The sequence below is a fragment of the Gopherus evgoodei genome, chromosome 2 (assembly GCF_007399415.2).
Source record: "Gopherus evgoodei ecotype Sinaloan lineage chromosome 2, rGopEvg1_v1.p, whole genome shotgun sequence".
Classification (NCBI taxonomy): domain Eukaryota; kingdom Metazoa; phylum Chordata; order Testudines; family Testudinidae; genus Gopherus; species Gopherus evgoodei.
In genome coordinates, this window is record NC_044323.1 from 42,185,823 (window position 1) to 42,200,323 (window position 14,501).

Consider the following 14,501-nt stretch of genomic DNA (forward strand, 5'->3'; position numbering starts at 1 on the left):
GTTCTTTTCCTCCTGTACTGACTAAAAATGTTGTTCAAATAACGAAGTGTTCCTTCATTACCATCAGAATGATTGATTAATTTTTGAGATCTGTCAAATTTGTCAGTTGCATGAGTACTTTGGGAATTGCAGCTCAAATTTTGGATAAAACACTGTTTTAAGTGACTAAAAAGATTCTTTTTAATGTTATATTATTTTAAGTTTGTCTGTTCTAGCATGATGTAATTGATCTTCAAACAAATATTTGCTTTAAATGTTCAGAAATGTGTCAAAGTGCTTTGGCTACTGTACTCTATAGCAGGATCTGTAGTTAAGATGATGGCACTAAGGGTTCCATTCGAGCTTCCTGTTCATCTTTGAGTGTCCTCTGTATATTCCCATTCTTGGGTTGTGCCAGTTGGTGCAGCCTAGACAGTAGAACCTGTTCTAAGCAGTGCCTGTTAGAGTACTCACACACGCTCTCTAAAATGTTATGAAGGCAAGGCTATAGTGTGGCATGGTATCTACTGTTCCCCAGTTCCTTCCAACCACAGCATTAGACAAAAGTGAACTTTTCCACATCTCTTGGATTTCATCTATAGTACCATTAGATATGTAGGTATTTTAGAGTTAATGTTAGATACTTTATCTCAGACACTGTTTCCTTCCCCAGATCTAAAGCAGAGCTCTGTGTAGCTCAAAAGCTTGTACTTTCCACCAACAGAAGTTGGTCCAATAAAAGTTCTTACCTCATCTATCTTGTCTTTCTCATACTTAGTACTCTTGGTAAAGTTACAATTTTTAATCTCTCTCTGTTGTAACTGTAGTAGTGGAGACAAAAATCAGAGGAGTAGTCTTCAAAAGATGCACTTTGCGTCCAGAAGTATTTCCAGCATCAGACGTTACTATAAGGCACTTTGCATGTCTTGGTGAAAGACACACTCCACCCAGAAGCTCCATCTGCTGTACATTTACTGCAAGATTGCATAAAAACAGACAGAATGGTTCACAGGAACTCTTACTAGTTCTTCAAGTAGTGTCCCTATGGGTACTCCACTTTAGATGCATTCGCACCCACTGCACCTCAGATTGGAGATTTTAGGTATCAGTGTCTGTCCAGCCCACAAATATGTTCTCCCTGTTTTGTGCCCTGCATCAGAGCTGTGTAGTGCTGCATGGGTGAACTGTCCTCGGTTCCTTCTCAACCACATCAGCCTGGAGCCCCAGCAGCATCTGAATTGAAATTTCCTCATTTATATCTTACTATCTTGTTCGAGTTAGTTAGTGTTAGTTCATAGTTTGAGTTAGTTAGTGTTAGTACTCCCCCCCCCTTTTTTTTAAACAAACCTCTTTTATCTTCTTATTAAAATAGCAAACTACTTTCTGTCCTTATTTTTCATTGTCTCTTCCCTCTGGGGAAATGAAACCTGGACAGGGTATGCCTGGCTCTCCCTGGTTTAAGTGTTTCCTCTCCTGCCATGAAGCAGTCCTGGTCAATGACAGAAATTTCTGCTGCTTTCGCTGTCTTGGGGAGTCACATGTGCCTCAGAAGTGTACTTTCTGCTTAAATTAAAATCAAGAGCCATAAAGAACCATGAGCTAAAATTCCAGCTGCTAATGATGGAAAGTTCACTCCGAACAGCCCTGCTCTCCACTATCAGAGAGTGAGCCAGCCTGAGGCCTCTGCAGAACCAGCTTACCATTGAGAGACACGACACATCCAGTTGTATGGACATCCTTGGTTGCCCCACCCATGCCCTTTCCACTACCTCAGTGGCCTTAGTGGGACTCTTGGGTAGCCTATAGACACCAATTATTGAGGGCCCATAGTGTTTCGCATAGGGATAGGAGAAGACAATCTTCAACAGTTTCTCTGTCTAGATCTCATGATCTGCAAGAGGAGACCTTTGAGAAACAGAAAGTGAGACCAAACAGATTACTTCTTCAACCAACATCTCTTCAACTTCTCCTGATAAAGCTGTTATGCTTCGTCCACTAACCTTGGCAGATAACGTCAAACAATTTCAGGACCTTATCAAGAGGGTAGTGTATTCTTTTAAAAATTCTGCTGGAAGAGGTTAAGGAGTCACAACACAAGCCGTTAACGTCCTGTACGTGCCCACATTGCACTTCTAATTAATGAGGCCTTACTGGACCCAGCAAAAATTACATGGCAGACACCAGCCAAAACACTTTCCACATACAGGAGAGCAGACAAAAAATACTGTTCTCTCTAAAGATTTGGACTTTTTATTTTCACACTCATCCCTAAACTCCCTTGTTGTTGACCCTGTACATGAATGTGGCAGACAGCACCTAGCTAAATCGACACCCTGTCACAAGGATTTGAAACATCTTGAGTTATTTGGACTAAAATCATATTTATTGGTGACCCTACAATTTAGGGTTGCCAATTACCAAGCTCTTATGGCAAAGTACAGTCAGGGTGCTGTTGAGGTCCATCTCCCCAATTTACAGGCTCTCTGGCTCAAGGCATGACTCCTGGATGATTGAAGGCTTGGAAATGACCTGCTCTGAGGATGTAAAGGTGGTGCTATTATGTAACAGGAAACAAACTATTCATTGCACATGTATTCCAAAGTGGAAGAGATTCCAACTCTGCTGTGACTTGAGACAATTATTCCTACATCCCCTCTAACTACATAAGAATGGCTGTACCGGGTCAGACCAAAGATCCATCTACACAGTATCTGTCTACCGACAGTGGCCAATGCCAGGTGTCCCAGAGGGAGTGAACCTAACAGGCAATGATCAAGTGATCACTCTCCTGCCATCCATCTCCATCCTTTGACAAACAGAGGCTAGGGACACCATTCTTTACCCATCCTGGCTAACAGCCATTTATGGACTTAACCACCATGAATTTATCCAAGTTTCTTTTAAAAACTGTTACAGTCTTAGCCTTCACAACCTCCTCGGGTAAGGAGTTCCACAAGTTGACTGTGCACTGTGTGAGGAAGAACTTCCTTTTATTTGTTTTAAACCTGCTGCCTATTAAACTACTGCTTGTGCTAGATTCCATCCTAGAACTAAAAATGTCAGGATTATCTCTAATCTCAAAGATGCTTCTTGTAGCCATCATCTCCTTCTATCATAAGAGAGACGGTTATTCTGTTTTCACTCATCCTACAACAAGGAGGTTTCTCAAGGGTAACCTCTTCCCACAAATCAGATGCCCTGCACTAGCCTGGGACCTCATCCTTGTCCTCAGTTGCCTTGCAAGGCCTCCCTTTGACTCCATGGCCACCTGCACTCTTTTAAACCTCTCTGTGAAAACTGCATTCCTAGTAGCCTTTACATCTTCTCAGAGAGGGGCTCTAAGATACCCCTCATTTGCAGTCTTTTTCAAAGACAAGGTTACACTATAACCACACCCCAAGTTCCTACTGAAAATATCTTTGGAATTCCATATAAACCAAGTAATCCACCTCCCAGTTTTCTTTCCAAAACTGCACCAGGACAGAGGGAGGTGACATTGCACACATTTGATGTCAGGAGAGCACTAGCCTTCTATTTAGATAGGACTAAACCCTTCAGGAAATTTCCCAAACTATTTCTCTCCATTGCAGACAGATCAAAGGATACTCAGTCTCTAAACAAAGACCCTCTAGACGGATATCGGACAGGATCACCTATTGCTTTCATTCTCTCAATCTTCTTTCTCCTTCTTGAGTATGAACTCACTCCATGATGACAGGTTTTAGAGGGATAGCCGTGTTAGTCTGTGTTAGTAAAAACAACAAGGAGTCTTTGTGGCACCTTAGAGACTAACAAATTTATCTGGGCATACCCAGATGAAGTGATTTATAGCCCACAAAAGCTTATGCCCAAATAAATTTGTTAGTCTCTAAGGTGCCACAAGGACTCCTCGTTGTTTTCACTCCATGAGATTTCACTCCACTTCCATACCCTTTTACAGAAATATGCAAAGCAGCAAATTGGACATCTGATCATACATTTGCTGAACATTATCCACTCATTCATGACTGTATCCAGTGCCATATTTGGCTCCACTATCTTATCCTCAGTTCTAGACTCAACTCTGAAGCCCCACCCCTCACTTAGGGGTATTGTTGTAGAGTCACCTAAAGTGGAGCACGCATAAAAACATTGCTTAAAGAAGAAGAAAAGATTACTTACTTTATGCACTAACTGTGGTTCTTTGAGATGTGTCCCTATGGGTGCTTCACTATCCACCGTCCTAACCTCTGCTTTGGAGCTCTTACCAATGAGCTCTGCAGAAGGAACTGAGGAAGTTTGCCTGCACAGAGCTATATAGTCCTGATGCAGGGCATGGGACTGGGAGAGCACATGTGTGGACCAAACGGATACTGCTACCTAAAATCTCCAATCTGAGGTGCAGGGGGCGCAAACGCACCCAAAGTGACGCACCCATAGGGACACACATCTCAAATAACCACAGTTACTGCACAAAGTGAGTAACCTTTTCTTGTGGAAGTAATAGTAGCAAAGTCTATTGTATCTGATACATCCAAGAGCATGTAATATGAGTGAAGAGACCTGTCATCTCTGAGTTTGGCACCTACTAAGACTAAGGTACCTATGAAGACATCAGCACCAGAGGTAACCCTAAGGCTAGCAATGCTCATGGCACACAGAACATTGGATCTGATTAAACTAAAAGCTCTTAAGCTTCTATCAGCACTGGTTTCATACACTACAAAGTTAAGGGCACCTGAAAGGCCACCAGATGCATCGGTTGCAGCTCTGAGGAAGATGGATAGAATCATAGAATATCAGGGTTGGAAGGGTCCTCAGGAGGTCATCTAGTCCAACCCCCTGCTCAAAGCAGGACCAATCCCTAATTAAATCAAAACAGGAAAAGAGCATCCAGTGTTAGCAGGGCTGGATCTCAGATGAGTGATTCATTGGATCCATCAGTCCTGGATCCACCAACATCAGTTCCCAAACTGAAGATAACAATCCAAAAGGAAAAATGTAGACAGAATGTTCTGTTACTGGTTTTGAGGGTTCCTATGACCCTAAAGACAATGGCAAAGACCTGACTGGAATTGACAACAATGGAGTCATCGGAACCAGATAGTAGTACTCTAGTAGCCAAAATTTGCCATACAGCTCTACAATCACATTGGGCAACAGACCTACAACAGGTACCTTCAGAGTTGGGAGAGAAGAAAAACCCCTTCAGATGTCTGCGTTTGGGGTCATATCCTGAAGAAGACAGGTAGAATGAAGGAAATACCTAGTTTCTCTCCAGAATTTTTTCTACTGCCTCCAAGTTCCTCAGATTCCTGACACCATTTACTATGCATCACATCTTGGTTCTGGTAATTCTCCGATCTTCTTGGCTTGGATCCACATTTGGAAGAGAAGTAGGATACACTAAACAACCTGATACATTCCCTATGTTCCGTTCTGTAGGAGCAAGATATACACCTGGATATTGAACCCTTAATCCTCCTTACCCTTTGATTACAAATGGCACCTGAGAGTGGGTACTGGCAAGAATGGGCTCCTTAAGCTTCATGGTTCTGTTGGTATACATCAAGGGGATTTATGGAGTCTCCCAGCTACTATTTGGCATATGAATCATTCTCCTGCTAAAGATCAAGAAAGGATCTCTAATAGATTTGAGCTTTCTGTCTCTGTCTCCATCTCCTGACTTCAGTGAAGAATATCTGATGGTGTTACCAGCTCCTCTATCTGAAGAGGAAGAAGAATTAGCCCCACAGATGGACTCGCAGCAGCTAATAACAGAGCCAGACTCTTCTGGTCAGAATGTGGGCATTGCTTCTGCTTTGTCTTTCTCTGAGGATGCCCTACAGTTTTGTGAATTAGTAGATAGGATTGATGGTACCTCTGAAACTACCTTCTGTGGCAATGGAAAAAATTCTCCCATCCAGTTTTTGACATTTTGAGAGCCTCTTCACAGACCAAAATTTGTTTACCCATATTGTATGGGCTGTTGTCATGGCCAAATCTGTTTGGTCTACTCCAGCAGTTTGTTAGCCCATTTTTTAAAAGGCTACTAAGTTTTACACCGCCTGTCCTATGAAGAGTTGTTCTTATTTTCACTACATGCAGCCCAGCCCTAACTTGTTCATAGTAGCAGCAGCTATCGACAGCTGGCATATTCCATGTTATTTGTCAAGGAGGGTAAAGATTGTATACTTAAGGACAAAAGGTTTGTTCTTTATCTTCTGAGTATTATGTCCTGTTATCAGTTTCACCTACAAGAAAAGATGGTGACCTTTATTCAAGTGCTATCAGAAGATCAGCATAAACTGGTGAATAATATTTTAACTGGCGGACAGAACATAGTGAAACATGCTCTCAGAGCAGAGGTCCACAGTCTGTGGGGTGTGCTTCCCTAGAGGGGTGCAGAGGAACATTGGGGAGGGGGGCGTGGCCCAGGCATAGGCGTGGGAACTAGAGGTACAGGGATGTAGGTTTTACACAGGGTCCCAGCTGCCGGCCCCATGCCCGGGGTCTTGGCTGTGGCCCCAGCCTCAGCCCTCTTACCCCTGACTGATTGCCCCCCACCCCCAGAGAGACAGCTCTGCTCCCAGCCCCAGCTCTGGGGCGGGGGCAGACAGGGGTAAGGGGGTTGGCTTTCAGCACCCCCACTATTAAAAGTGTGTTGCAGTGCCACTGACCCAGAGCCCCAGCTGCTGGCCCCCTTACCCCGTTCTTATCCCCACTCCTCTGGTGGGTGTGGACAGGCGTATGGAAGGGGCGCGAGGTAAAAAGTTTGGGGACCACTGTCTTAGAGTATCATTTGATGCTTCATACTCCTGACTAGAGCAACAGCATCTATTATTAGCTTAAAAAGACATGGCTGGTTAAGATCTGCTCTTCCCGGTGAAACAGGTTCAGAATAGAGGACTTCCCCTTTGAAGGGGAGAATCTATTTAGCAATCAAACAGATGAACCACTGGAGAAGCTAAAAGAATACATGGTCTACTGCCCAGTTCCTTAAGTTAATTTCTTCTGCTGAGAGAAGAACATCTGCCCCTACATTTTGAGATACCATAGTTGATCTTATCTGACATCATAATCATCTTACTGTTACACTTTCAGTAGCAACAAAGAGGCAACTGTCACTCTGAGCTAGTTTTTTCAGCTTTGTCTGAGTGCCTTTACTCCAGACATTGAGCGAACTAGTTTGTGAGGTATGCTATACATTAGATTTCTGTATTGTTTTTAGCTAGACTTGTCTGTATAATGGTTTGTAAGACATGGAAGATGGATTTGTGCTCCATGTTGCATCCTCACACCTCCCCTTACTGCAAGTTTGAATATTTTTAGCCATTTAAAAATATGTAAAGGTTTAAGACTTCTGGAAATGCTCACTTTTACTATTTCTTCAGAACAGTTTTTTAATTTGATAAAGGAATTTCTTTAACAAAAGTAAGCTTCTAAATTGACTGCAGGAGCTGTCTCCCTCTGAGGAGCAATTTTTAGAAAGTGTATATTTTGGTTTTTGGTGAGGGAGGGAGAGGAGGAATAAAAAAATTGTATTTGAGCCTCTTGGAAACCTTGTGAAACTATTGTTGTAATTAAACCTTAATTTTAGATCAGAACCATGTTTAATCTTATCTATTTCTAACCTATGTTGTGATCTTTATATTTGAGTTTTAGAAAGCTATATGGCTACATAGGGACTTTTCTGAATGTCGGTTTCTAAAATGTTCATCTGTTCCTGCAACTCATCGCTTGAAGTGTAAAAAAAAAATAAAATAAAAATCTAATAGTTATTGCAGTAATTGATTGTGATGTTATAAACCATGCTATTCCCCCTCCCTCCATCTGCACCCTCACAGTAAAAATAACTAATTTAAAAAGCAGAATTAATAAGGTGTTTGTCAGTTGCTCTGATCACTTCCCTTATATGTACATCCTTTTCTCCATCCCTTTATCTGGTCTTTTAGGCATGGAACTAGCAACCACTACACACATGCTTGCTTTTATGCATGTGAGTAGTTCTATTACAATCAGGTCAAGTATCTGTGTAAACATTTGCGAAATCAGGACTTAAGGTAGCAAACCCATTAGGTTGGTGATTGATTGTTCGGAAAGAGCTGAACATTCTTTGGTAATTTAATCTCAATAGTTTTAATGTGCAGAAAATGCAGCAATATATAAACAGAATTGTATCTAAAGGAATGTCTTTCTCCAACTTTCCATGCACAATTGGCAGCTCTTCAAAACTTTTAAGAAAAGGCAAACTAAGAACATACTCCCCTTTCCCCCTGAATAATACAGAAAATGTGGATATGTATAAAAACTACATCCTTCTAAAACAGAGGCAATAACTTTTCACTTTTTAAATAAATGAGTTGGTAATTTAATTCTGACAACCTAGATTCAGGATTTGTGATGGTATTTCAGTGGCTGAAAACTGTACCCCACAATCTTTTTTTTAAATAATACTTTAATGATTTTGTTGGTAAAGAAGATCAAATTATATCCTATTAAGATTGAACTGTGTCACTGCCATTTCATTTTCTTGGTGTAACATGGTTACTGATTCTCTGTATTGTGTCAGTTTCTGCCTGAAGGGAGAGGGATTGGATGGCAACTTTCCAGCTGTAATAGATTACACACCCTATCTGAAGTTCACCCAAAGGTACTTTTTCATCCTGAAATCTCATCTTATTTTTCAGCTTCACTTGGTAGTTGGATATTTTGCCTTTTACTTATCTTTTTCAAGTTTATTTGGCTTCAAGTGCAGAATGTCTCAACATACTTGGTGACCAGTATGGGATGTTTAGCTTTTTATTGCTGTAATACTGTGTGACTTATGACCTATGAGCAGTCATTCTGGAATTTTAGTCTATACTCAAGTGTTTAATACTTATGCTAATTTTAAAGAGAGAAATTACTTTTATCACTGAACCTTAGACTTTTTAATTACAGCTCATATCAGACTGTAGAGCAGCTGTAATCAATGCTTTTTTTCTGTAGGAAGATATGCCAATTAAATTTTCCTTCCTACATGTACCTTTCTTCATAGTTAATGGCATTGTTCATATGAAGGTGAGAAAAATCACATCTGCACCTATATCTTGTTGATTTCTGTTGCATCTTGTAAAGTCTGGCTATATGTGCTATTTGTAATTAGCCCTTCAAAAATATCCTGTGGTTACCTGTATAATACCTAGGTCTCTTCAACCAGTCTTTAAGTATATGGTTTAACATAATGGTCCTTTTTGACAAACAGCATTTAGTTAATATCTGTATCTGACTGAGAACAGTGAGGCCATCAGTAGCTCCACTCAGCACCTAAAAAGAGCATGGAAATACTGCTATAGATTTTGTTGCTAGATTTAACTGTTTTGGAAAGCAGGTGGGCATTAAGATATCCTCCCATGAAACATTGGATGTACTGTTGCTAAGACACATGGCTGAAAAATGAACATTCTAATTCTTCTCTGGAGATGCAGATCTCATTAGATTTTGTTTAATTGCCTAATTGCAAAGTTTAAGTTAAACTATAAAAATATTTTTGACCCGATCAGTAAAAGAATGTGAGCATTTCTTAAAGTGTGCACGCACATCTTATCGAAAACCCTGTCTGTTCAGGATCACCACTGTACTGATATAGTCTAAAAGCTTTAATGGACACCCATGTTTGTCACAGCAGGCCTGATTTGTCTTAAAATTAAAACAAATTTAGACCCCTTAGGTACTAGGGCAGTGATTCAAACACTTATGTTGATCCTTGATAATGAGGACTAAAAGATCCATAGCTAATGAGTGTGTTATACTAACATGCCTTCAAGAAGTATATCAACAGTGAACTGTTTTAAATATCGGTACTATGATTTATAGTATTTACAACGCTAAATACTTCTAGAAGAAACATGAACAATAAGTGAATTATGCAGAACTTTCACAACTGAAAACTAGCTAAAAGTTCTTGATGATGCAGCAGAAAACTTTGTAACAAGGAAAAAGATAAAGGGATAAGCTAAAATTCTTACCTTTCTGAGTTAATTGCCGCCTCCTCAATTTAGCATAGCAAGATCTTCCTTTTTGTGCTGCCCTAAAGAGCTGATGACTTCACAGACACAGATTCACAACGACCAAAAGTAATGCCAGGAAATAGCTTTGTGTTTGCTGAGCAACTAATGACTATCTTGTAAACTGTAGTTGAAATGTTTAATCCTACAGCTATTTCATTACTGTTTTCCTTAAAAAAACAAACAAACAAAAAAAAAACCAAAACAACAAATAACAAAACACACCTTTGCATTTCTTGTTTTAAGAGTAGCAATTGCTTCAGTTTCAAGGCAGGTTTTCTGTCAGTTAACTGTAATTTTTATTTGGTTTATAAATTTGGTCCTTCAGTTCTGATAGCATCAGCAGTGATGAAGAAGAGCTAAGGACTCTGGGGAGCAGCGGCAGTGAAAGCAGTACTCCGGAAAATATTGGACCTCCTTTCATCATGGATGAAAACAGTTGGTACAACAAATGCAAAAGGGTAGAACAGAAGTATCGACTCACCTTGGAACAGAAGGTAAAAAAAAACAGTTTGTGAAAGGGTGAGGTTGACTGAACTAATGTGTATTTTTATGTCCAATATTATTGTCATTGAAAAGACATAGGATCCTGTAAACAAGAATTCTTCTAGTCATATATTTTTATCAAAACATAACGAATATGGCTATTATTGTGGGTCAGTTTAAATGTCATTGAAGTTGATGGGTTCGACTGCCACACTTTGTTTTAAGATGGCAATAAGAAACGCTTATACTCCTTTTATAGCAGCTCCTAACCTAAAACAAGCATATGAGAGTCCACTCAGGAATTTGAATTTATGTGAATGGAGGGCTTGGGTGGAGAGTGTGGAGAGAGAGAAGCAGTACCACACAGGAACAGATTTAGAAAACACGTACAGTATGGACAAGAAGCTTGGAACTGTAAGCAACGAAACTATCTCCGGAGTCTTGCCTCCTCTGTTCAAGGAAAACAGGACTTTGTATATTTCTTGTCAATAAACAAAACTGCATCAGAGGTACCTGTTGAAGCACTGGGACTGGGCAGGTATAGACCTACCCATTACTAAAGGCCTCCCCCTTCAGCTTAAGGGGAAGAGCTATTGGACCCAGACATCAACTTATTTTGGGGGATGACAGATGAAAAAATAGGGATGGAAATGAAGGTCACAAGGATAAAATCAGGGATCCAGAAGGGGCCAGTGAGCAGAGACTCTGGACAGCACCCACTGGTCCTTGAAGGTGCCAGGGAGGCAGTGGACACAACTCAGAGGAACTCTGCCTGGAGATGAGACTTCAAGAGGGATTGGAAATAGGCCTCACGGTTGCATAGCCACCTCCCTGTCCAGTTTCCTCCTCTGGGTATCAAAGGTTCCTGATATCAGTTTCTTCTCCTACCTGGAGCAACCTGCAAGATCCTGAATTTTTCACTAGCTGCTCAGGCCAAACAGGGTAACACTACTTTGTGTTCTTTGGCTTCCATATATCTAAGTAATGATGTATGCCCTGTCACTATTGAATCTGATAGTTTACATGAGGTCTCTTAATATCTAGACAGAATAAATAATAATATTTAGCACTTATATAGCTCCTTTTAATTAGAGGATTTCAAATGACTTTAAAATAGTCCCTATGATGTACAATAAGTGGTACAATAAGTAGGCATTTACTATATGCACTTTATTGGTGGATAAACTGAGGCACTGTTAACTCAATTGTCCAAAGTATTACAGTGAATTGATGGCAGATCTGAAAATCTAATACAGAATGCCTGGCTCCCAGTTTCCATCTCTAGCCAGTAGACCACATATAACCTATTGGTTATAACTGGTATAGCTGCATGTCTTGGGAGTGGCCTAGCTATCTGAGAGTTCCCGGTTTCATAACCCTTTGTCCTCTTCATCTGATGGCTACATTCCACCAGAACAATTGAAGTGTTGACTAGTCAAGGAGGTTTGTGAGTATTGGAGACAGACTTTTCGCAAAAGCTGGACCTAGACTATGAAACTTACTTCTGAAAGAGATAAGTGACTATCAAACTAATCACTTAGAGAAATGCAAAACTAATTTCTTTGACTTAACTTTGCCTCAGATGCACAATACACACTTTCACTCTCACACAAACATAAACAACAAAAAATATGTAAAACTAATAAGCGATTTCTCCTTCAAACTAGAGAGAGTTAGAGAGAAATGGAGAAGAGATGTGGAAGGGAAGTGGGGGGCAAAATATTTGGAGTCACTCGAATACTATGAAAAAGGCCATAAAGTACCAGAATGAGGTAGCTTTTCAAAAACAAGACTTAATGCCAAAGATTTGAAGCATATTCAGGTGGCTTGCTAGTATAGAATATATCCAACCCATTTTATAGCATAATATTTCAGCACTATTTCTAACACAGAATGCTGCCCTCAAGAACTGGGCAGTAACACACTGGAACAGAAAAAAGAGACAAAAAGTGTGTGAGGGGGTGAGTGTAATTAAGGCTTAAAAAAAAAAGGAGAGAAGGATTGAAGGTGGGAGAGAGTGTTTGAAATAATATAACCCAGAAAAAAGAGGAAAGTGAAACAGTGGGTCAGACAGATGGAAATAAAATTAAAGCTGATGGGAGAAACAAAGAAAAATTAAGGAATGAAGGAAAAAGAAGAGGAATGCATAAGGGGAGTGTAGCGGGGCTCGCTTACCATTCTGGTGCCTTCTCAGCCTGGTTTGAAAATTAGCTGTGTGGTTGAGTGTGTTCCCTTCGGGTGTGCATTGCTGCCGTGATTCCCACGCTTGGCCCATGTCTCTCCAAGGACCGCGGTGCCCTCTTCAGCGACACAACCCTCTGGCCGTGCCACACACTGTGTTCCCCCCTTCCAGGTGACCTGCAGTCCGCTGTTTAGCCACTTCCCGCCAGTGGCAAACTGCAGTCCACGGCCTTACCACCTCCCGTGTGGCTCTGGCACCCTCTTTATTCTTGTATTGGGGCCTCAGTCTGCAACCCTCCCAGCCACCAGCCAGGAGCTGCCTCTGGCTTCCTCAGCCCTTGTTTGCAGCACTGCTCTGTCCAGGGTACTGGCAGTTCTTTGAGTGATTGCTCATATCCATTCCAGTTAGGTGTGCGCATGCTGCGTGCACGTTTGTCGGAAGATTTTTACCCTAGCAACACTCCGTGGGTCGGCTGGGCGCCCCCTGGAGTGGCGCTGCCATGGCGCCGGATATATACGCCTGCCGACCCAACTACCCCTCAGTTCCTTCTTACCGCCCATGTTGGTCGTTGGAACAGTGGAGCGCGGCTTAACTGATTTCCCCCTCCCTAGTTTCTCGTAGTTCTTTCATCATTATTCTGCATATAGTTCAATTTTCTACATTTCTACTTAGTTTTATTAGTTCTTTAACGTAGTTATTGTGTATAGTTAAGAGGGGTTGGGGATTAGCCCTTTCCCCTCACCCGGTGCTGGGGCCCAGGCCTGGTTCACCGGATTTCAAACCATGCTCGGCTTGTCGCAAGCTGATGCCGACAGGAGATCCTCACGACTCCTGCCTTAAGTGCCTGGGGGAATCCCACCTCGCAGACAAGTGCTGCATCTGCAAGGCTTTCAAGCCGTGGACGAAAAAGGAACTGGACTTTTGTCTCAAACAGCTCCTGATGGAGGCAGCCTTTACTCCTCCGCCCTCGGCACTGAGCACTGGACAGTCTGCACCGGGGACAAGTGCATCTTCAGCACCGGAGCGCACCGGCACCGTGAAGGCCCTTCGGCACCGCTCTCTCTCTCTGGGGGTCAAGAGGCACAAGACTCCTGCAACTCCAGTGCCTACGTCGCAATCAGAGCACCCGCCTAAGTCGGACTGCCCAGCACTGACAGCTACCGTGGCACCGACAACTTCAGCGCCATTGATTCCGGCCTTGCAAGTGCCATCGAGTCCAGTGCCTGACAGCTCCCCTGCCTGTGGTTGAGCTTATTGTTCCCTCCACGCCAGAGACATTCTCTACGGCAAGGGAGCTGATTGCCCTGACAGAGCCTGTGCTACCTCAACCCCCGGCACCGCCAGTGCGGGTTATCCAATCAGTGGGCAAGCCTCCTCTCATGAGACCATCCTCGCTCGGCACCGCTGAAAGGCACCCGTCACGATCGAGGTCCCACCGGCACTCTCGGTCCCGTCACCGATCTCGGTCTCGATGCCGCTTGCAGTCCTGGTACCGCTCTCCATCTCAGTACCGGTCGTACTCGCGGCACTGTTCAAGATTGCGCTTGCCTATCCAATACTCTTGGCACCGATTCAGCTCCCGGCACCATTCACGGCACCGCATCTCCCGCAGCCACTCCCGACGTAGAGCTTCGAGGTCCCGGTCGACCTTCTGGCTCCGCTCCGGTCGCAGGTCCTGGTCCCATTCCCGGTACCGGTACGGCGTCTGGTACCGTTCTCTGATGCCGCGTGGAGACAAATCAACCAGACACAGAGACCCTTCCCAAATGGTTTCAGCTCCTCCGTGGCCGTCTCGCCATGCATCGGTATCATCACACGCGGACAGT

The 14,501-nt window shown here is 42.5% G+C and overlaps 1 protein-coding gene across 1 annotated transcript in view; it reads left to right on the forward strand.

The window, feature by feature from the left end:
- The window catches only part of RUNDC3B (RUN domain containing 3B), a 187,937-nt gene that overhangs the window by 82,154 nt on the left and 91,282 nt on the right, over window positions 1-14,501 (forward strand). Inside the window, 2 exon segments of the mRNA XM_030550481.1 lie at window positions 8,531-8,611; window positions 10,336-10,504. Of these exon segments, the coding sequence (XP_030406341.1) occupies window positions 8,531-8,611; window positions 10,336-10,504 (250 nt within the window).